The sequence below is a fragment of the Trematomus bernacchii genome, unplaced genomic scaffold (genome assembly GCF_902827165.1).
Source record: "Trematomus bernacchii unplaced genomic scaffold, fTreBer1.1, whole genome shotgun sequence".
NCBI lineage: Eukaryota > Metazoa > Chordata > Actinopteri > Perciformes > Nototheniidae > Trematomus > Trematomus bernacchii.
Window position 1 is genome coordinate 993774 of NW_022987709.1, and position 20792 is coordinate 1014565.

General features: G+C 42.3%; 1 protein-coding gene across 2 annotated transcripts; it reads left to right on the plus strand.

Moving 5' to 3' along the window:
- The first annotated feature begins 1090 nt into the window (after positions 1-1090).
- On the plus strand, positions 1091-19597 carry sap130a (Sin3A-associated protein a). 2 transcript variants are annotated; one of them, XM_034140905.1, is made up of 21 exons: positions 1091-1230; positions 1861-1988; positions 2076-2335; positions 2724-2891; positions 2980-3106; positions 3718-3830; positions 3921-4045; positions 9057-9201; positions 9299-9389; positions 9515-9619; positions 9930-10071; positions 12211-12326; positions 12518-12805; positions 13373-13544; positions 15294-15392; positions 15473-15834; positions 16257-16499; positions 16569-16694; positions 17205-17308; positions 17396-17509; positions 18359-19597. In XM_034140905.1, the coding sequence occupies exons 2-21, from the start codon at positions 1877-1879 to the stop codon at positions 18515-18517; spliced, it is 3171 nt and encodes a 1056-aa protein (XP_033996796.1). In that variant the 5' UTR covers positions 1091-1230; positions 1861-1876; the 3' UTR covers positions 18518-19597. The 2 variants fall into 2 exon arrangements, with proteins under 2 accessions (XP_033996796.1, XP_033996795.1); XM_034140904.1 differs by having other exon boundaries at positions 1093-1230; positions 2073-2335.
- The last annotated feature ends 1195 nt before the right edge of the window (positions 19598-20792 follow it).

Consider the following 20792-nt stretch of genomic DNA (forward strand, 5'->3'; position numbering starts at 1 on the left):
ATATTCAATTGGAGTAAGCTGTGACAGTACAAACAACTGGAATTCAGGTATCCTTCATGTTATAATTGAATTCAATCTGTGTTGAAATGTTGTGCCAGTCAAAAGAAAAAAACGATTTTTAGGAGTTTTCTTCACAGACTGGAGGTCAGAATCATAGGACATAGACATAACAGTCTTAAGACACTTCTGTATGAGGCTACCGCCCTCTAGTGTCTGACTGAAAGGATCGCAGGGCACTAAAGACAAGCAGCCAGCTCCAATCACTTTGGAAGGCGGGAGACCACCTGAAAGGCGATGGTCATGTGACAGACTACTTTTAGTAGTATTTCACTACACTGTAAACACTGTACTGTTTCATATCAAAACTCTGTTAAAGACACAGCTCATGGCAGTGGTGGGAAGGGAACTAGTAATAATAATGTATTACGTAGGCCCTACAGCTTAGAGGAACAACTTTGAGGTTACTTTTAGTAAGCCTATGTACTAGTGTATGCTACTTTAAACGTCCACTTTATTCAAGAGACAAATATTTACTCCATGACATTCATATGACAGCAATTGTAGACTAAAATGTTACATAACATCATACATAAGATACATTACGACATCTATGCTATGTAGGCATTAACCTGCCACAAAAGTATAATTCTCCCTTGTGGCATAATAATATCCAAACAGCATGACATAATGTAACTCCTAAGAAATGTTCCTTCATTTCAATTTGGAATTACTTCGTATAGGCCTATCTGTACTTTTTTCAAGTATTCTGAATGCCAGAGATTTACTTGTATTGAGTGTATATTTACTTTCATATTTGCCGTCAGAGAAAGTCCTTTACCGTTGGCCATGTACGACAACGGTAAAGGACGTGTGTGCATAATATTGTTTTACATTTTAAAAGTAGCCTAGTATTCACAGTGCAGTGTCTAACCGTGGCCAACTGGAAGTACTACTAACCGGTTAGATCGAGGTTAGCTCCGGTGCTACTTCGGCTACTTCCGTGGACTGGACTTGCATTGCAATTCCTAGCGACCCCCCTAGTGCAGTTTAACATTTCGGCTGCTACGATTGGTCAGCAATCTGAGAGTCTCCTATCCAATTGGTGGAAAGAAACAGGGAGGGACGGCTCTTCTTGGCCGATCTTCCGGCTTACATGTTGGAAAAAAGAAAAGACGAATGGAAAAAATTGTAATCCACAAATCGACCATTGCCTAGTACCTTCACGATACGGTAACATCTGCACACACGAAGAGACATGCTTGTTTGCTTAGCCATATGAACTATACGCCGTTTGAGTCTTGAAAAACTTCAGGCATTTAACATGAGAAGCAGCCGACAGCAGGATGAGCGATTCTAACGTTAGCCTGCTGCTAGCTAACATAGCTGGCTAACAAGGTAGCTTTTTAGTTTTAAGGTTACCGGGGAAAAACCAGAGCCCACAGTGAGCTCTATGTGACCGAGCAGGTATCGCGTTTGGTTATTTTGACACAGGCAGTCGAAAAGTCGTTTTTTAAAGTGCCCATAAAGATGGTATTTGATAAGCTTCGAAACAGTTGTTGTCGAGCAGTTCTGTCATGTTATTAACCATATAACGGTAAACAAAAGGTCTAAAACAATGTATTGTTTTTTATAGTAATTTGTATTCATAACGGTATCCGTTTTATTCACACCATTCGCTCCATTAGCCTGTTTATGTCCCCGCGCCGCCCCTAAAGGGTTAACACTGATATGCTCTTATTGTTGTAGCCGTCGTGCATGTTTCATATAGGGAAGGCAATTGTTCTGACTTTAAACCTTGATTATATATTAGATATGACTGCTACTGCAATTAATTAATCTCCAATCTTAACATTATTTTAGGTCATAAATAGTTAAAATGAGCTCCCAGCAGTTCCCCCGACACGGGCTGCCTGCTTCCGGCGGGGGAGCCCCTCAGATCCCCGCGGCTGGAAACCTGGTGTCCATCAATCAGCAGTCAAATGCAGCAGGTAACTGATCCTCACAGCAATGACTCACTAGTTGCTTCATTTCTGGCAAGGGAGATGCCTATTTAATCAAACATGTTTTCTTAGCAGGTCCAGATGCTGACAGCAGTCGGGATGCTGATAGACAGCAGGATCATCCACCTGCTGGGGGCGGGGGGGCCTTGGCGTTCAGAGATGAGAAGCAGGAGACCATGGTGGTCAGACCCTACCCACAAGTACACACACACGGCCAGCCACAAGCTGCCCCCCAAACTGTGTCCATCCAGCCTGGCACTCCTGTGACTGTGCCTGCCCCCCCTGTGCACCTCCCTCTGGGCCAGCCTGCAGTCCTCACTGAGGGGCAGATGAAGGTGATGTTTACATCTGTAACTGTTCAAAGCTGTAGTATACATGTGAATAGGAAAGTATGTACCATCCTTATTGGGAGATGAAAATATAAAAAATAACCAGATTCGTAGGATTGTTTTTCTTTTATAAACCTACTACTCCGAACGAAGGTCTCAAACTGAGGAACTTTGCAAGCTTATTTTTTTAGCTTAATATCACCAATTCATTTAATTTAAAAAGGGGCCATGTGCAAACTCTAGCCTTTAAACAGTGTTTTAAATAAAAATGTAACGGTGTTCTCCTTCAAGATGTTGTTTAATATTCCTTTTATTGATTTCACTCAACATGTTCTAATAATGTTCTTAACACCCTTCAGTGTTAGAATAAACCGATTCTTTTTTGTCTCTTTAGGCTGTCCTGAAATCACCAATGCCAAGTCGTCTTATTGCCCCAGCACCAGCTTCAAACCAGGGTCATATCCCCATCCCTCCCAAAGTGCCTGGTCATTTAACTGTCACCATGGAAAGCGGTATGCCTCCAACCCAATCTATTCCTGTGGCAACTATCAGCGGTCAGCAGGTGAGTTCACTGTCCGCAGGCTGTGGTGTCTTCATGGTCTCTTTCTTGCTGATGACTAAAGCTGTATGCTGCTTTTATTGTGTTTCAGGGTCACCCTAGCAACTTACACCACCTGATGCCAGCAAGCATTCAAATCATACGGGGGAGTGCCCCTGCTCTGCAGATCGGGACCCCTTCAGTCCCCCCCCAGACGTTCACATCCCATTTACCCCGAGGTATGCATAATTTAATAAAAACGGAATGCCAGGCCTGTTTGTTTATTATACATTTTACATCTTTCTTCATGTCGGTTAAGTTGTAAAAGGTTATGTTAGCATTACGTTTCTTCAAAGATGTACATTCCCAGCTTTACGGGTATATTTGTGGTAAATCAAATCACAAATGACCTGGCACCTTTTATTCAAGAGGTGAAAAAACTTTCAAATAATAAAACAGAAAAGCAGATTGAAAAAAATCTTTCCTCATATATTTTTTTTATTGCACAGCTCATTGTTACTAAGCATAACAGTTCCCTCAAAAAATCAACTCACAGCCATCAACTTCACTTTCTTTACTATGTAGAGCCAATAAACACATCATTAAAAGAAATATGTGACATGTTGCCCTATATTGCCAATAGAGTGGTGGTGGAATGGTGTTCTGATTGGAGTATCCCTTTTCATTTTGTTATACGGTGATACCTCAAAAATCCCAAAACATACTACGATATAAATTCTTATAATATATAGTCTTATTTTGCACCCCTTACATTAAATACATTAGTTGTCCTTTAACTGTTTGTTTCTAGCACTGCATTTCCCTTCAATAGTCTCCCTCCTCCCTGTAGGGGCTGCTGCAGCAGCTGTTATGTCCAGTTCCAAAACGGTCCTGCGGCCGGTCACAGGAGCCAGCGCGGGCCCCGGGCCCACAGTGCAACACATCATACACCAGACTATTCAGGTACCTGGATATACTTGAATCTGAACATGTTTGGATTTTATGTTGAAACCCTTTTAGTACGTTTTGTGTAATCATATACTTTTCCCACAGTCCCGCCCTGCTGTAACCACATCTACAGCTGTGCTTCCAACTGTGGTGGCCCCCATTTCAGCTACCAGAACCCAGTCACCGGTCATCAGCCCGACAGTCACACACTCTGCAGAGGTGGCCCATGGGTAAGTAGCAGTCCAACAATGTATTGGGGAGGACCTGAGTACAAGTGATGGCGAGATGAAGCCTTATGAAGCATTGAAGCTTTCCAACCAATTGGTTCGCAAAAGGGCTCATCTCATGAGGCTTCATTTGAACACCAACGTTGGTCAAAGAGTGTAAAACAGGCAGATATGACATCTCAACAGTGTGATCTTTCTTGTACTGTTATCCCAATGAGTAAAGCCTGAGGATTGAAAAGCCTAAGGAGGCTGGTAAACATTATTACATTTAGCTGACGCTTTTATAAACAAAAAAAAATATATATATTGACCAGTCGTTGAACCAGGGACCCTGTGGTTGAAAGTCAAAAGCCTTCCAGCTGAGCAACAGCCCATATGCTGGTTCTACCTGAAAACACTGAAGCATTACTTTACACTTAATATACTTTGTCTTACTCTTTGCCAATCAACACGTTCCTGCATTTCTGTTTCTCACTGGTCTTCTCCCTTCTGTCTGTAGATGGCTTTAATTGGGATGTGTAATTTGGTGCCAAACTTGTATTTAAAACCTCGAAAAATAAGCAGGTTATGAAACCAAACTAAGTGATGTGTTGAGTCTATATAGTCCGCTTTGCTCCGCCTCAGCTCCGTAACTGCACACACACCCACAGCCCGACACAGTACAAACAACAGCAAGTGATGCAAACAAACAATCTTCAGGGGTGGTATAAGTGAGGGTCTGAGCTCTCTTAATCCCATTGTGGCACCGGGCCCGGGTATAGGAGGGGTAATATGAGTGTTGTAAAACTGTGAGGTATCAGTGGTTCAACCGATCTGAAGCAGTCACGCTGTATTGTTGGGCAGCGAGGCTTCTTTTGTCATCGATGACGTCACTGGCCTAAAACGATACAAGCCTCGATACACGCTTCACCAAAATCCTGGATTACTCGAACCACGCTCCGAAGCTTCGGCGCAGTACGTAACATCACTACTGAGTACAGATTATGTTTGTGTAAACACTGTATAAGAGGTTCGTCTGTATTTAATCTGATGACAAGGTGTTGAACAGTATAGTAAAACAACAGAGATACTTGTGACTTAATGGAAACTTTGATTTTTCTATTGTTCTTTCAATTCTTTAATATCAGCCATGTGTGCTATATTTAGTCTCAATAGCCGCGTTCACACCGGAGTACTTTTCACCGTACTTTTCGCGTTTAGTTCCGTTAGTACCCCTTATGTCGCGTTCACACCAAAAAGAGCACTTAATCTCGGGAACTTTTACCCCCATTTTTAGTGCCTGCTGAGAGATGGTACTTTCCTGGGCGAAAAAAGTGCCCCAGTTCTGATTGGCTGGGCGAATTGCAAACCACGCCCCGTACAACTCTGAAATGTTTTGTAGAGCTGCCATTTTATTATCCTCGCATTAGCATTATTAGCATTAGCATTAGCCCAGTGCACAAATGCAGAGAGACTAACTTATGGCAACACAAAATAAAGCATGGGAGCGGTGGAGATGAGGAGGTGTCGGCGTTCCGGCGATTTACTCGGAAGGCTTCAGTAGAAGCTGCTGGGACTCCCAGCAGCTTCTACTGAAGCCAGTCCCCAACTCCGGGGACTTCCGGCCGGGGACTCCGGGTGGCAGTATACGCCGTGAAGTTGTTTGCGGCCTGCCAGTAAACCCAAAGCAGAAGAAGACGAAGTGACGTCAGTGGCTCATTTGCGTAATCTTCCCTCAGGGAAAAGTACTCCGGTGTGAACGCGATCTGTACTAAATGCCCTGGAGTGCCGGCACTAAATACGGCAAAGTACTTGGGGTGAACGCGCCTATTATGGCTCTAGAACTTTATCCAGTGCAGCTTAAAGCATTTTATAAAAATAGTATGAATTTAGCCTTAATAACTTGCGTATTCATATTGTGTTAATGGGGCAGTAGATTATTACCTCTGTATACATTTTCTATTTATTCACACATTTATGACAAAAAAACCATTTTCCCTCAAAACAATGGGTCTTTGTGTGAATCTAACCATTTGAACCACTTCACTTTAAAACTTTATTATAAAACGGACAAGCCAAATCAAGCAATCTGATTGGTTCTTAGCCGTGGTATACTGAGCGTATACCACGGATAGAATTGTAAGTTACTTTTCACAACAACTCAGTATCCCTCCGCGTCTGAGATAAACAGTATACAGTTGGCCCGACTAGCAAACTGCCTGCAGTTTGCTTTTCAAACTGGAACAAGAAAGCAGCGGAGAAGTAACAGAGCAGAAACCCTCCTTTTTACGCAACGGTTCAGACATAGACATCAAACGGCAAAACATATTCAGTGTGCAGTTCCTTTGGCATTAGGGCAGGGATATCTAGATACTTTCCAAGGTTTGACATAATTAATTGTGCTACTTTTAAAGCAAGCAACGATGTTTTCAAATCTGTAATCAAAAAGGTCTGCAAAAACGCTATCGACCAATCAGATTGCTTGATTTGACTTGTCCGTTTATAAATATATTTACATTTCTTCCGTTACGAAACAAACTTACAAAGCATAACATGGACACATTTAAGATTAACTTCGACCTCCGGGGTGGTCTTACTATGGAGGAGTGGCTTGAGGAGGAGTGCCTATCTCCAGAACAAAAGCCCCCTGCTAAACGAAGACATGCAGAGCTACGTGAAGAGCAGGTAGACCAACTGGAAAAGTATCACCATTCAAAAGCTTTCTGATGCGGGTCTTGAAACAAAGCAGAGAAATTATGACCGTTAGTGGCCACAGGTGCGAAAGCTCTCTCCAGAGCTACTGGAAGCCGAATCTCGGGGACCGGAGAAAGTGGAGCAATATTCTCGCCACGCCAACAGCCTAGAACAACCTCAGCCTATACAAGTAACCACGTAAGCCATGCTACTGATGCTGGACAGTTTTTCAGTGGGTGCACAATAAACGGCAACATACACATTAATGTAAATAAATAGCGAAATAATGGATCAACGCTCTCTGTCTAATATGTTCGCTAGCTGTTGTTAGTGTTGTTGCATAGCAACCACCTCGCACTATGTTTCGTGCAGAAGGCAACAGAGGGACTATTTTATTTTGAACATCATTATTTACTAATAAAAACTATTTAAATTAGAGTGTGTATTTTTCTTTCATATTGCCACACTTGGTAACCGTTTTATAAAAGCAATAGCTCACTTCAGACCGTGATATATGCTCATTATATCACAGCTAAGGGGGTTGTCGACCCTCCGCTTCGCGTCGGGCCGAACCACGCCCCTTAGCTGTGATATAATGAGCATATACCACGGCCTGTCGTGAGCTATTGCTTAATTATATCCTAAACTAACCAACATGTTACTGGCTGTAATAGTGGCAACATAATTGTAAAGTCATTATAAGAACAACAGAGCGATAAAGTGTGAAGGGGCACATCTTGAAGGAAATGAAAAGGAACACACTCTGTTCAGTGAGTCCTGAGGCCTGTACTACGAAGCCGGTTCAACATAACCTGGATATGTTTGAGTTAGCCGGTTGGCCTAATGCAAAACATACGCGCTCTCGCTAAACGGTCCTACGACGCGGGTTATCAAGTGGATCGCTCAAGCCAGCCGTGTCCTATCTAGTTGGGTGCGTGTTCACATAAAAGGGGCGGGGTTAGCAACATTTGACCGGTGAAAATCCTGCTTCGTAAGATTTTCGTTTAGCAAGCTAACTTCAGGGGTTTCCGGTCCTACGAAGCTGGTTCACTTTTTAGCGGGCTAGATCGGTAAAACACGGTTATCCTGGAACCTAGTCTGCTCCGAAGCAGGATAGGTTCCAGGATAAGAGATCAACTCAGTGAAAGCACCGCCTGCTGACCAATCAGAGCTCAGTGTGCGGAGGAAATACAGTTTAAACTGCCGTTGCAGGAAAGACGGCTGGCCAAAATCACCGACTGTGTGAACGTGAAAATGAATAGAATATCATCTCCCATCTTCAGAGCAATCTGACTATTAGCCTATAACTATTATACTATTATTATACTATTATGTTAAGAAAGCTTACTTAAATATCTGCCACAACATAAGTAACCGGATCAAAGTAACATTACGTACAGTCCACGGCACTGTGAGTGCAGACGTCGATGTGTCCCATTATCATTCATATCATATCACATCATAATGTATCATATATTTCCTTATCTGAGTCAGCTTCTTGAGCCGTATCTGGCCGTGCAACACTCACAGTGTCACGTACTGTATGCAGAAGTATTATTTTAAGCAACACATTAAGTTGACGAAACACTTGAGTCAAATGTAATTAAAGTCAGATCCACTCGTGTCTTAGCAGTGATATCATAAACCTGTTAATGTACGCATTCAAACACTTTTTCTGTTACCAGCTGTATTCATCTTGCAGCTGCAGCTATGTGGCTTTTATCCTGGATAAAGTGTTTAAGTCATGGATGTTTAAAGTTTAACGTCTTCATATGTGTCTAATATTAGTTGACTTTTCATTCAGGAAGTATGACGCTGCGCTGTCAGAACGCTTCTCCATGTTTGTGATTGGTCGAATGCTCCAGATACCACCCCTTTCATGTGAACGCGCACCTAACTAGATAGGACACGGCTGGCTTGCGATCGAGTTGATAGCCAGCGTCGTAGGACAGTTTAGCGAGAGCGGTTTGTTTTTGGATTAAGTCAACAGGATAACTCAAAACATATCCAGGATATGTTGAACTAGATTCGTAGTATACCCCCCAGGTTAGCCGCTCAGCATAAGTTACCATGGAGATCTAGCCCGCTAAAAAGAGAACCAGCGTCGTAGGACCGGAAACCCAGAGTTTTCCCTGAAGTTAGCCCGCTAAGAGAAAATCCTGCTTCGTAGTACAGGCCTCTGGAAAAAGAGTTCAGTTGATAGCAGAAGAAAAGTCATTCAAACTGATGACCGTTTGTTTAACATAGAGATTTTTTTTATCTGACCATGTCTTCATTACTTTAATCGAAAGGTGCCTGAGCCTCAATCTATGCTCTAAAGGGGCTGTCATTTTTTCCCCAGGCGTCCAGGGCTGACCATTCACCCCCCTCCCCCCACGGTCAGCATTCAGAGGTCTCAGACATCCCGGGACAACGCCACGCGGATCACGCTGCCGTCTCACCCGGCCATTGGATCTCAAAAGCCTCAGCCTCCGCACATGACACAGGTTACTGCTTCTTGATGGCTGTCTGCAAAATATGAATATAAATAATGAAAAGTCATTCAAAACACTGACTGAACTAAAAAGTGTTTGTTTCCTACAGAAGCCCATGTTCAGTCCTGTGACACCGGTAGCTGCAGCTACTGTGGCTCCAATAGTTGCCACTAACACTGTGCCATCAACAACCACAATAGGTATTTTATATATTAATTAATACCAGCTATAAAAATGTTTTACAAGAAGAACACAATGAAACTTAAATCTGTGCAGTTATTCTTCCACATTTATTAAATAATATTGTCGTCCTCATTTTTTTTAGGCTCTGTTCCGCATTCACAAATGAACAGTAACACTATTGTCACCATGACGATGGCATCGCACTCCTCTCATGCTACAGCTGTGACCACCTCGGCCATCCCTGTTGGTAAGAGGATTGTTTGGCGTGTGGCGCAGTGGTTTGTGCGTTGGTGTTGGGATCAGGTTCAAACAGGTTCAAACCCCACTGCAGTCAGCATGTCGTTGTGTCCCTGAGACACTTCACCCCAAATTGCTCCTGTGGGGATTGTCCACAGTATTGAGTATGTAAGTCGCTTTAGATAAAAGCGTCTAACAAGTGACATGTAATGTAATGTTTGGTGTCTTTGGATGGAACCCGGCTGTGTGCTTCACAGGCATTATCTTAACGTAAATGAATAAATCGGGTTTTAAACTCATCTTTCTGCTACCTATTCCAGCTAAAGTAGTCCCTCAGCCCATCGCCCACTCTTCATCTCGTGTGCAGCCCGACTACCCCGGAGACAGAGCCAACCTCATCCCCATCCCTGGCCATCGGCCGTCTCCTAACCCCGTCACCATGGAGGCCAGAAGTGACATCAGGTGAGCACACAATGTTGAGCAATTGACACGGTTATACCAGGAAAAAATAGACAACCATAACATGGTAGTAGACATCTGATATCCACTTGTTATGTTTGAAAACCTAATGTAAAAAAAAAGCTGATTCGAGCCACCACCAGCACTAGAGACGTTTATCCATTAAAAGAGCTCTTTCATCCTTTTTTTGCCATTATTTTATACTGCCATAAGCCACAAAAGAAGTGTGCTTCTTTTAAGTATTTGGGTCTGCACCAACATGGTCAACCACTCCTCTGACAGGCGTTGCAATCCCTAGATCCACGCAGATAGAGCGGCTCGGGTAGGTGTGGACAGGAAGAGCAGGTAATGGTGGAAAAAAAACCTAACCATACAACATTTTAGATCAAACTAAGCAAAGATGACAAAAGGATATCAACAGATCATAACTTTGTTAAAGCGACATAGTGAGGGTTCCAATGACCAAGTGACACTGCCTCCATTTCCTAACTGCAGGATTATAAATACAATGCTGGCGAGTCTATAGTAAATTGCAGGGGAGAGAAGACATTGTTCTAAAAAGTTTTTTGCGTAGATGTAGAGGCTCCTAATAAGCAGAAGGGCTCAGGCTCATCTCCCAGGGCAGGTGTAATGCAGCAGCTCAGTGTTGGGGGCTTGAATGTGTGATGAGAGAAGTAAAGAAAGTAAAAAGGCTTGGAAAAGCAGCAGAATATTTGAAATGCAAACTTTTGAACTAACTTGATGGCGAATGATCTGTCGCCATGCCAACGGCATTTGATGACATCCCATAATACGCTTAGATGCGTTGATGGCTGCATCGCTACCAAACCCGTGAAGTTTTGGGCCATTTGGAGCATTTTCACTGAAGTTATGAGAAAACCGTGTTTAATGGCGGGCATGAGGCATGGACCGGTGATATACAAGTGAAGATTGGGGGACGATCGGACCGTGTCCATTGGACTTACAGCGACATCGTGCTTCATGGCGAGTGGTCTGTCGCCATGGCTGGAGAGAGAGAGAGAGAGAGAGAGAGAGAGAGAGAGAGAGAGAGAGAGAGAGATCGATCGATCAACGAGGTGCCTAGACTTCAAAGGTTTCATTGTTCTGAATGAGAGATGAACCTCTTACTAGGGCTGTGCAATTAATCGCAATTACGATTTTGGCCTGCCACAATTACGAAAACAACATAATCGAAAAAAACAATTATTTAGCTTTGCTAGGTTGTGACAGTGCACTGCAACATATTTGATCTAATTAATTTTGGTCTCATTTATTTGTATTTATCATATTTATATATGTGGAAGTGCGCTCCAAAATATTTGTTGATCTTGTTTATTGGTATTTATTATTTTGATATTATTTATTTAAATGTATCATTTATTTTATTTATTTTTGTATTGGTTTTTCAGTTGAATGATACGTTCAGGGTAATCAACAGTTAAAAAGATACTGTTCAAATTATTATTTGTATTTGTTTTAAAGTTCAATAAATGTATTTTTTCAAAGTCAATGAATAATCGTATTTAATAATCGTCATATCAATTATTGACCCATTTTGTTTAATTATTTTGCTTAATTATTTGTCATTTTTCAAGCTACGAGATGTTTTCCTATGTTTCTCATGAAAAATGATGTCTCAGGAATGTAGGGTTTGGGAATTATGGCAGTTTTAAAAAAAAAAAATATGAAGGGAAATTTCAAGATTTCCTACCCTCTAGCTGTGACATCACGCACTCTAACTTAACGAGCTGCGCAATGTTAAAGTTCAAATGTTAAAAATGTGATGTATTATGGGATGTATCTCTGGAATTATGAAAGTTATGAATGATAAAAGTAATAGCAGTCGATTCCCGACCGAGCTGAACGTTTTGATGTTTGAACGGAGTTTCTGCGATGTTGAATGTGGGAGGAGAAGAGGGCCAAAATAATTGGACGGAATAATAAACTTTTCGTCCGTAGCATAACATATAGTTGGAATGCTGTATCAGCATTCCCACTAAATGAGATTGTAAGTAATTAAGTATTTAAGAGAAAAAATGTAATGTGACAAATATGCATTTACCTGAGTAATAGAGATACCTTATTCAGATGACGATGAATTCATTCTGCTTGTCTGAATCATTATGTATGTTTACTTTGAAGGCCGCCTGTGCCCGTGCAGTTCCAGTATTTCCTACCGGCATACTCCTCGTCGTACCCTCTGGCACACACCTACACGCCCATCAGCAGCTCTGTTTCTACCATCCGCCAGTACCCTGGTAAGCTCTGCTAACAATGCTGTTCTACTGGTAACATACACTTTATTATTTGACTTGCCATTTAAAAGCTTGGACTGTAGCTAAGATGTTGACACAATATTCTGAACTCAGTACTTTGAATGTGGAATGTTTAACATGAGGGTTAAACATGTTACACAAACATCTCACATGACTTCCCCCTCTCAACATAGTTACTCCTCAAGCTCCTAGTTCAACGCTGCCCACCCAGGCTGGAGTAGGCGTGGCGACTACCGTCCATCTGAACCACATGCAGCTGATGGCAGTGGATCGCATCGGTCTCCCATCCGCACAAATCGGCACCCAAGGGATCCAGCCAGCACCAATCACTGCACAGGGCATTCAGCCTACACCTATAGGAGTCCAGGGCCTGCACACGTCCTCTCCCATCGGCACACAGGGACTACAGCAGGGCCCCATGGTCACTCAGCAACAGCAAGCGCAGTCTGAAGCAAAACCTGGTGATTACTAAACACACATAGTGGTGCAGGGATGAGTCCTAAACCACAGAATGAGTCAGGATTTTAACACTCCTGGTTCGAATGTCTCAAAGTCAACAGTTTTTTTTAACTTGTTTTTTGATGGGTTCCTAAAATAATGTCTGCTGTTAAAACAAGCTAAGAGATTTTAATGTGTTGTTGCACGTCAGTAAATACCCTACTCTTAAATGTCAACATTAGCAGCCTTTGGCTTAGCGGAAGTCACATGACGTGAAGTGGACTTTGCATTTAAGCTTCAACAATTATAGAAGTGGTGTAAATATCTGCAGTTTATTTCGCTGATCAAAACGTGTAATTATCTTAAACAGATGTTTGCCATGGAGCTTATTTTGGGAAATATTCCAAAATCCGATAGAAAATCCCATTGGCTTTTGTAGAGGGAGCCCTTGCGATGCTAACTTCCGAGTCGGCCTACAACAATAGGTCATCACTGCACCTCTCTTTACTGCCTCAGTGAAACATCATGGTGTTGATGAGTGCTACACTTGAGATGTTGGCTGCATGTAACGCATGTTTGATTTTCTTCAGGGGTTGTTTTGGCCGATGGCTTTGTAGCCAGCCCCATCAGCAGCACATTCAGCTCCACCCAGCCAGTTGCCACCATGGTGCAGGCACACGCCCAGGCAGGGGTAGGAGGAGCCCCCACCCTGGTCTCCTCCCCGAGACCCAGCATCCTCCGCAAGAAGCCCGCTAATGAAGGGTGAGTAGAAGAACAGTACATGAGACATGTTCAAATCCTAAACCTCTTAACTTGTATTCCCACAGTTCTGCAAGTGCTTATACACTGCATAAAAAACATTTTGTCCATTTTGACTTCAGGCTCCATAATTGTTTGAAGTTAGATGCTTACAAATAATATGTCACATAATGCGTATCTCTTGCCTATTTGCTGAGTCATTAGTGCGAATGCTGTGCCACAGCATTCCACTATAGTTCTTCAAATCTTTATTCTTATTTCAGCCAATACTTTGGCTCTCCATAACTTCAGCTTATTTTCAGCTACAGAAACCATTCAAATATTAAACTATTCAGCCTGTTCAGGAATCGATGGGAAACCTTCAACTTTTTAAACTCTTTTTTTAATATGGAAGTCAATGGGAGGAGCCTTCAAATCCTCTTTTCCTACACCTTGCGCCAAATGCTACTCCTTCCACATACTTTCAGCTAGACACTTCATTCCAACTTTCAAATGATCACAAGACCTTCAGCTATAAAACTTTTTGAGATATTTAACTTAGTTTGGAGCTTGGTAGAGAGGCCTTTTTCAGATTTTAACATTAGTGTGGATGGAGCAGCTCGTTAAGTCTAGAGTGCTTTGATCTCAAAACGGAGTGCAGGAGTGCTTGAAATTCTTCCCCAAAAATGTTTTAAACTTGCCATAATTCCCAAACCCTACACTCCTCAGACATAATTTTTCATGAAAAACGTAGGAAAACCTCTCCTAGGTTGGAAAAAAAAATAATTAAGAAATAATATTAAACAAAATGCCTGAAGGGCATGAAGAGACAAAAAGTCTCCCAATTGATTCCCATGTTAAAAACATCCGGATCTTTCTTCAGAACAGAGAGAAGTACACTTTAGACAAACTGCTCCCATCTTCACATTTTACACACAAAACCAAAAAAACAACATATATCAGTTCATTGGGGTTCCCTGATGCTCACAGTCTGGTAATTTTTTTTTATAGGAGCCATAGTTTTTTAACAGGTGGCAAAATGGTCAGATATAATCCTCAATGCATTCTTAATGGGACTCAGTGCTGCAGTTGGTAAATCGTCATAAGTCGTCACCATGGTAACCTTTGATCTCTGGGTTTACACACACAGGTGTTTGTAAACATTCATTCACTACTACTTACATTTAATATCTTTATTTAACTCCTTGAGCCTAATTTCAGCTGCAGGAACCATTCAAATATCAAACTATTCAGCCTTTTCAGCACATGATGGGAAACTTTCAACTTTTTCAAAATATGTTATATTCAGATTTTTAAAGTCTTTTTTTAACATGGAAGTCATTGCAATGCATTTGAGCTGTAACAATTTCATTCAAATCATTTCACTTTTCTGCATTTCTCTGCTAAGTTCAGCAACACACTTACTTGGTTTTTGTAGCTAAAAGCAGCTACCATTCAGCTAATAACATATTCAGCTTTTTCTGCATTTTCAGCTAAATTCAGCCACAAATGTTCACAGTTTACAGCATTCGCACGCATTTTCTGCAGGAAATGCATTTTCTAGTTACAGACTGTGGTCACCCTAACCCTGACCTAATTATATACCTTAACCAGACACTTCGTTTTAGACTGCTCTGTCTATACTAAACAAGGCTGACCAGTGGCAAAGCATTAAATTATATAAATGACATTTGACAGAAGTCAAAAAGGTCAAACAGGATGGCTAAATGTTTTTCTCTTTTACCAAACCACCCCTGCTCATCTTTGTTTCAGGTGTGTTCGTAAGAACCTGATCCCCGCCCAGCCCAGTGACCCTAGTGGAGGCAGAATGGAGAGTGGTGTGAGGGGAGCAGGATCTCCCCGACCTGCAGGGTGAGCCCCCATCACATCTATCCATATTCATGTCCTGTCATTATAAGTTCTGATACGAGTCTAAAACCTTTCTCTCTCAGGTTGAAAGCCAAAGGTGAGGTTCACATGGGGGTGGCCCCCCCTGTCATGGCTACAGTAGAGGCCCTGTCTTCCCAGGGAGGAGAGCAGCATGCTCTGTCCTCCAACGCTCAGCACCTGGCCCAAGCTATCCCCACCCTGCTGGCCCAGCCGGGGCCCGCCCCCCCCTCGCAGCCCTCCACTGTGCTCTCAGCGCTGCCGGCAGCCATGGCTGTGACCCCCCCCATCGCAGCTTCAATGGCCAACACTGTGGCCTCCCCCACCCAGCCTGCGGCCAGCAGCACTGCAGCCTGTGCTGCCAGCTCCACCTGCCCAGACCTAAAAATCAAGCAGGAGATGGAGAGCATGGACACCTCGCAGCCAGGTGAGCAGTGCACCAGTCTCCGGGGAATGTTTCTCATGGTCCTGTGTTTTTGTAACTAATAGTTTTTATTGAATATTTAAAAAATAATTATGTTATCACTCTGTTATTACACCTTTTTCAACCTTACTTTCAATATATTGTGCAAGTTTATAAATAGAAACTGTAAAATAAAAATGACATACACTACACAGGACAAATGAACATGATTTCATAAAAAAATAATAATAAAATAAAACTTGGCAAGCACATAATTGATTTCTTTTTGATGACAGTGGAAAGGAGGTTATCCATTTTTGCATGCTAAAAATTGCATGAAATAAAAATAATCAAAAAATGAATTCCAGTAAAACTATAGGAAATCCACAAACATAAAGCAATCAAAATGTACACAAATAATGGATGTGTTTATTTCTTCCTCTCAGATCCCAATGCAAACTTGTCTTCCACCCCTGGCCTCACCCAGGCCTCCTCCCTGAGTGCTCCTGCCTCCGCTGATCTGATCCCTGGAGCCTCCCCCAGGAAGAAGCCCCGCAAGCAGCAGCATGTCATCTCCACGGAGGAGAGCGAGATGGTGGAGACCAACAGCACCGACGAGGAGAAGGCTCCCGGCAGGCCCATCACCGGCCGGGCGGAGCGGCGCGAGTCTCCCCCCAGAGAATATGTTGGTATGTAACCCCATGATGACATCACTGATGAAAATGATGATGTGTTATCAACACTCGTTTGTCTTGCAGATGAGGAAGGAGTGCGTTATGTTCCAGTGAAGCCCCGCCCTCCTGTCACTCTGCTGCGGCACTACAGGAACCCCTGGAAAGCTGCCTACCACCACTTCCAGAGGTACAGCGACATCCGGGTCAAAGGTCAGTAACTTCCTAGAAAAATGCTTGTGCTCTCGGTTTGTGTCAAGTGTTGAAAGTTCATTATAAACATATAAACTTTAGGAAGTTGTGTTTTTTAAAGTTAGGAATATTCAAGAATACTTACTGTCAATACTCGATTCTCTTATCTTCACAATCACTCATGCAAAGGGGAAATCTTTCATATCTGAAATAAAACCATCTTGTCTTCATATTTGTTAGCTATGTACTTCTGATTGAAGGAACATCCCCTTGAGGACATTCAGCTTTAAATCTGTTGTTGATATAGAGTAACAGTTCAATGTGAAAAAATACACACTTCCTGTGGCTATAAAGGAACTCTTTTCACTTTGTTTTTTGGCAATTGGATTATTAGTGACACTTTAGATATCATGATAAAGGCCTGGAGAGTCTGTGTGGTTCAGGTACGTGGACAGTGACACAAGAACGGTTATATTTTCCTATTAAAAAGATGTACACTTCATATCAACAATCCTTTTGCTCTTCTAACAGAAGAGAAGAAGGGCAGCCTGCAGGATATGGCCAACCAGAGAGGAGTGGCATGCCGAGCACAAGGCTGGAAAATCCACCTGTGTGCTGCACAGCTCAGGCAGCTGGTGAGTGCTGACCCCAGACCTGCAACAACAGAACACTACTGTGCTGTTGATCCCTCTGGACACTAATGTCTTTCTTTCTCTCTGCAGTCGAGTTTGGAGCATGATGTGTACAGCCGCCTCTCCACGCTGCAGGAGGGCCTGATCCCCAAGAAGAGGGCGGGCTCTGATGATGACCTGCACCGGATCAACGAGCTCATACAGGTAGGGTTGTTCCTGCAGATATTTCTCTGCCCAGGTGTTTGCAGCCATTGCTCATCAACGGTATCTTTATCAATTAAATGCGAACACGTTTAGTTAACTAAGATCATTACCATTGTGAACTGGCCCTAACTAGACTGGAAATTATGTTAATTTCATCTTTTCATTTTCAAATTTCCACAATAATACCCTCAGGTGGCAGCAAATAAGCTCATCTTTTTGTAGTTTGACTGCACACGCATCAATTTATTAGTTATTTAGATTATTTATCATATTTCTACAATATAGATCCACTGGTAGCAGCTGCGCATTCTGCTCTCTCTTTTCTGAGAAAGCTAATGATGACATAATGAGGCTATGAGCGTCTGCGATAGTCATGAATGAAAAGTGAAACTGGGGAGGTTAGCAGAGGCATACAACCACAAGGCGTTAACTGTAGTTTACCATGCTTTGTGGGTGTGGCCTCTGTGTCATCACTATTCAAATCTATAAAAGTGTGTGTGTGTGTGTGTGTGTGTGTGTGTGTGTGTGTGTGTGTGTGTGTGTGTGTGTGTGTGTGTGTGTGTGTGTGTGTGTGTGTGTGTGTGTGTGTGTGTGTGTGTGTGTGTGTGTGTGTGTGTGTGTGTGTGTGTGTGTGTGTGTGTGTGTGTGTGTGTGTGTGTGTGTGTGTGTGTGTGTGTGTGTGTGTGTGTGTGTGTGTGTGTGTGTGTGTGTGTGTGTGTGTGTGTGTGTGTGTGTGTGTGTGTGTGTGTGTGTGTGTGTGTGTGTGTGTGTGTGTGTGTGTGTGTGTGTGTGTGTGTGTGTGTGTGTGTGTGTGTGTGTGTGTGTGTGTGTGTGTGTGTGTTCTCTCAGGGTAACATGCAGCGCTGTAAGCTGGTGATGGACCAGGTGACCGAGGCCAGAGACACCATGATGAAGGTGCTGGACCACAAGGAGAAAGTGCTGAAGCTGCTCAACAAGAACGGTGCGGCGAAGAAGTCCTCCAAACTGAAGCGCAAAGAGCGGGCGTAAGCTTGGACCCTCTCCTCTGTCCACAACCATCAGCACCCCCCAACTCTGAAGGGGGGGTGCTAACAATTTGGTGCTATGATTTGCTGCATACAATCGCACGCAGCCTCCCGATCTGCCTGAGCAGACAGTGACAAGAGGGCGGGAGGAAGCAGACGAGCGCATCAACAACTGGTTCTCATTCAAGCTCCACACACATGTTGATTGGGAAGCATTGTAGGCTACATTAGAGTGGCCAACTGGTCCTTTTTTTATTTTGTTAAATATTGAAGACCCCCAGAGACCATTTTTACTAACCTAATTCCTGCCTCTCCTTTAAGACAATGTCAGAACAGGCACACTGTGTGTCTTTTAATATATGTCACTTAATGGAGTTGCGATTAAAAACAAACAAATAAAAGTGATGTAAGTATTTCCGTTAGAGTGGACCAGCTGAGAGTTATTGAATGGGTCAAATCATTTGAAAAGGAGTCCTCTCATTAGCTGTGTATACAGACTAATCTCACACATGCTCTTTTCATTAAACTGTGCCTTCATTTAGTCAGTATCCTTAAACTAGAAGAAAATGTCAGCTCAGTTTCACTGCTCCGCCTATTCTCTGAAAATAGGTTAGTTAATTTACTGTGGGTAAACACATTTGAGATTTCAAAAGTACTAGATGTGGCAAATTGAATTGATTGAATGTCCAAAAAATGCTCTTATAGGATCAAAAGTATCTGAATGCTAAAACACAATGCCAACTTAACTTCACATTTTAAACGGCCATGAATCATCTACTTTCACCAAACTAAGTGGTGAAAACTATATTTTTATTTGGTGTCAGAGTGAAGTGCTTGAAAGAGAGTGAGTATCCTCGTGTGATCATACTGGTGGATTGAGTTTATGTAAATCACTGTAAATGTGCTTTTGGTTCTTCATTGACATGCATCTTTTCAAATTTTGTACTGAATAAGCATTTTGTGCAGTGCGGCGTGTGCCGCTTCATTTTGTGTAACGATAATGACGTTATGAGATGAAGCACCCTGAAACATCCAGCTATTGTACATTGTTTTTGTCTGTGTAATTATAGTAAAGATACTTAAACAATATGAAAACGAGTGTTACGTCTTTATATCGCTGTGTTTATGACTGTCTTTTGTTGACCCTGCATTTTCACTTCAGTTCTTATTCTAATACCTGTTTTTAACCCCTGTTTATAAAAGTTGCTCTGATATTATAATATTGATAATAATGATAATATTCTTGTCAAAAAACAGCCTTCAAATATTTTGTCTTAATATTATTTTCCACTTTTATAGTTAAATCTTTTAACCATTTTCAGTCCTGATCATCACTACCAAATATTCATTATTTTCCAGTTTGTTAAAAAAAAGGCCTGAAAATGTGAAGCATTCTCTCAATATGAAATGCCATGGGGAGCACGTGTTCACCTTGGGGCTGTCATTGGTTAGCAGATGTGAAAAGCTGTGCTGTAATGGCAGTGGGATCGAATGTTTCAATGTGGACACTTTCCTCCTTCAGAGTGAGGGTATTTGGGCTGCACACTTTATTCTTAAAGTATTATAAGAGCCAAGGATAAATTCCCAACATGTGAATGCTTTATGCATTCACATGTTGGCAGGAAACTATTTAAAAAGCCCAAAATGTCCCCATTGAGACCAATATTGTACATGTTAAGAGTGGATTAACAGACCACACATGAGGACCGTAAACCAGTGTTATCAGGGGCATCTTGATGAGCATGCTCACAAACTGGTCTTCACATGTTATTATATTCTACTTTCATCACATATGAGGAAAGTACAGCATGACAAATATAGATTATTTTGATAGTTATGGGCGTTTATGAGACAATGGGCCACCAACTTTTCCACAGAGCACACACACTTAAGTTCAGGCTCTTTGATCCTTTTGTGTCTCAATGGTTGTTTTTCATTTGTCATAGTCCTCGTGATTTGATCTCTTTGTAGTCTTTTTTGGCTCTTTGTTTTAACTTTCTGTTTATTTTGAGTCTCTTCCTCGATGGTATTTTCCTAATCAAGGCAAATCTGTATATTCTGGCCCAATCCCAAACCACTCCCTCGACCCTACCCCTCCGTGGCGGAGTGAACTCGTCTGTACTCTGTAGCCACACTCGCAGCTCAACGAGGCTCCCTCCTGTCAGATGGAGGGAGTAGATACAGCGGCAAGCTTTGGGACAAACTCCCCTCTCTCCGGCAGAAACAGGAAATGCCGTAACTGTATGTAACAACGGTTTCAAATCAGCATCTCTTAGACA

Bases quoted from the DNA above. Each gene is read 5' to 3' on its own strand.
- sap130a (XM_034140904.1), top strand. From the start codon at position 1,877: ATGAGCTCCCAGCAGTTCCCCCGACACGGGCTGCCTGCTTCCGGCGGG. The intron at 3,831-3,920 runs GTACCTGGATAT...CTTTTCCCACAG, and splicing joins TCATACACCAGACTATTCAG to TCCCGCCCTGCTGTAACCAC. The intron at 12,806-13,372 runs GTGATTACTAAA...GATTTTCTTCAG, and splicing joins GCAGTCTGAAGCAAAACCTG to GGGTTGTTTTGGCCGATGGC.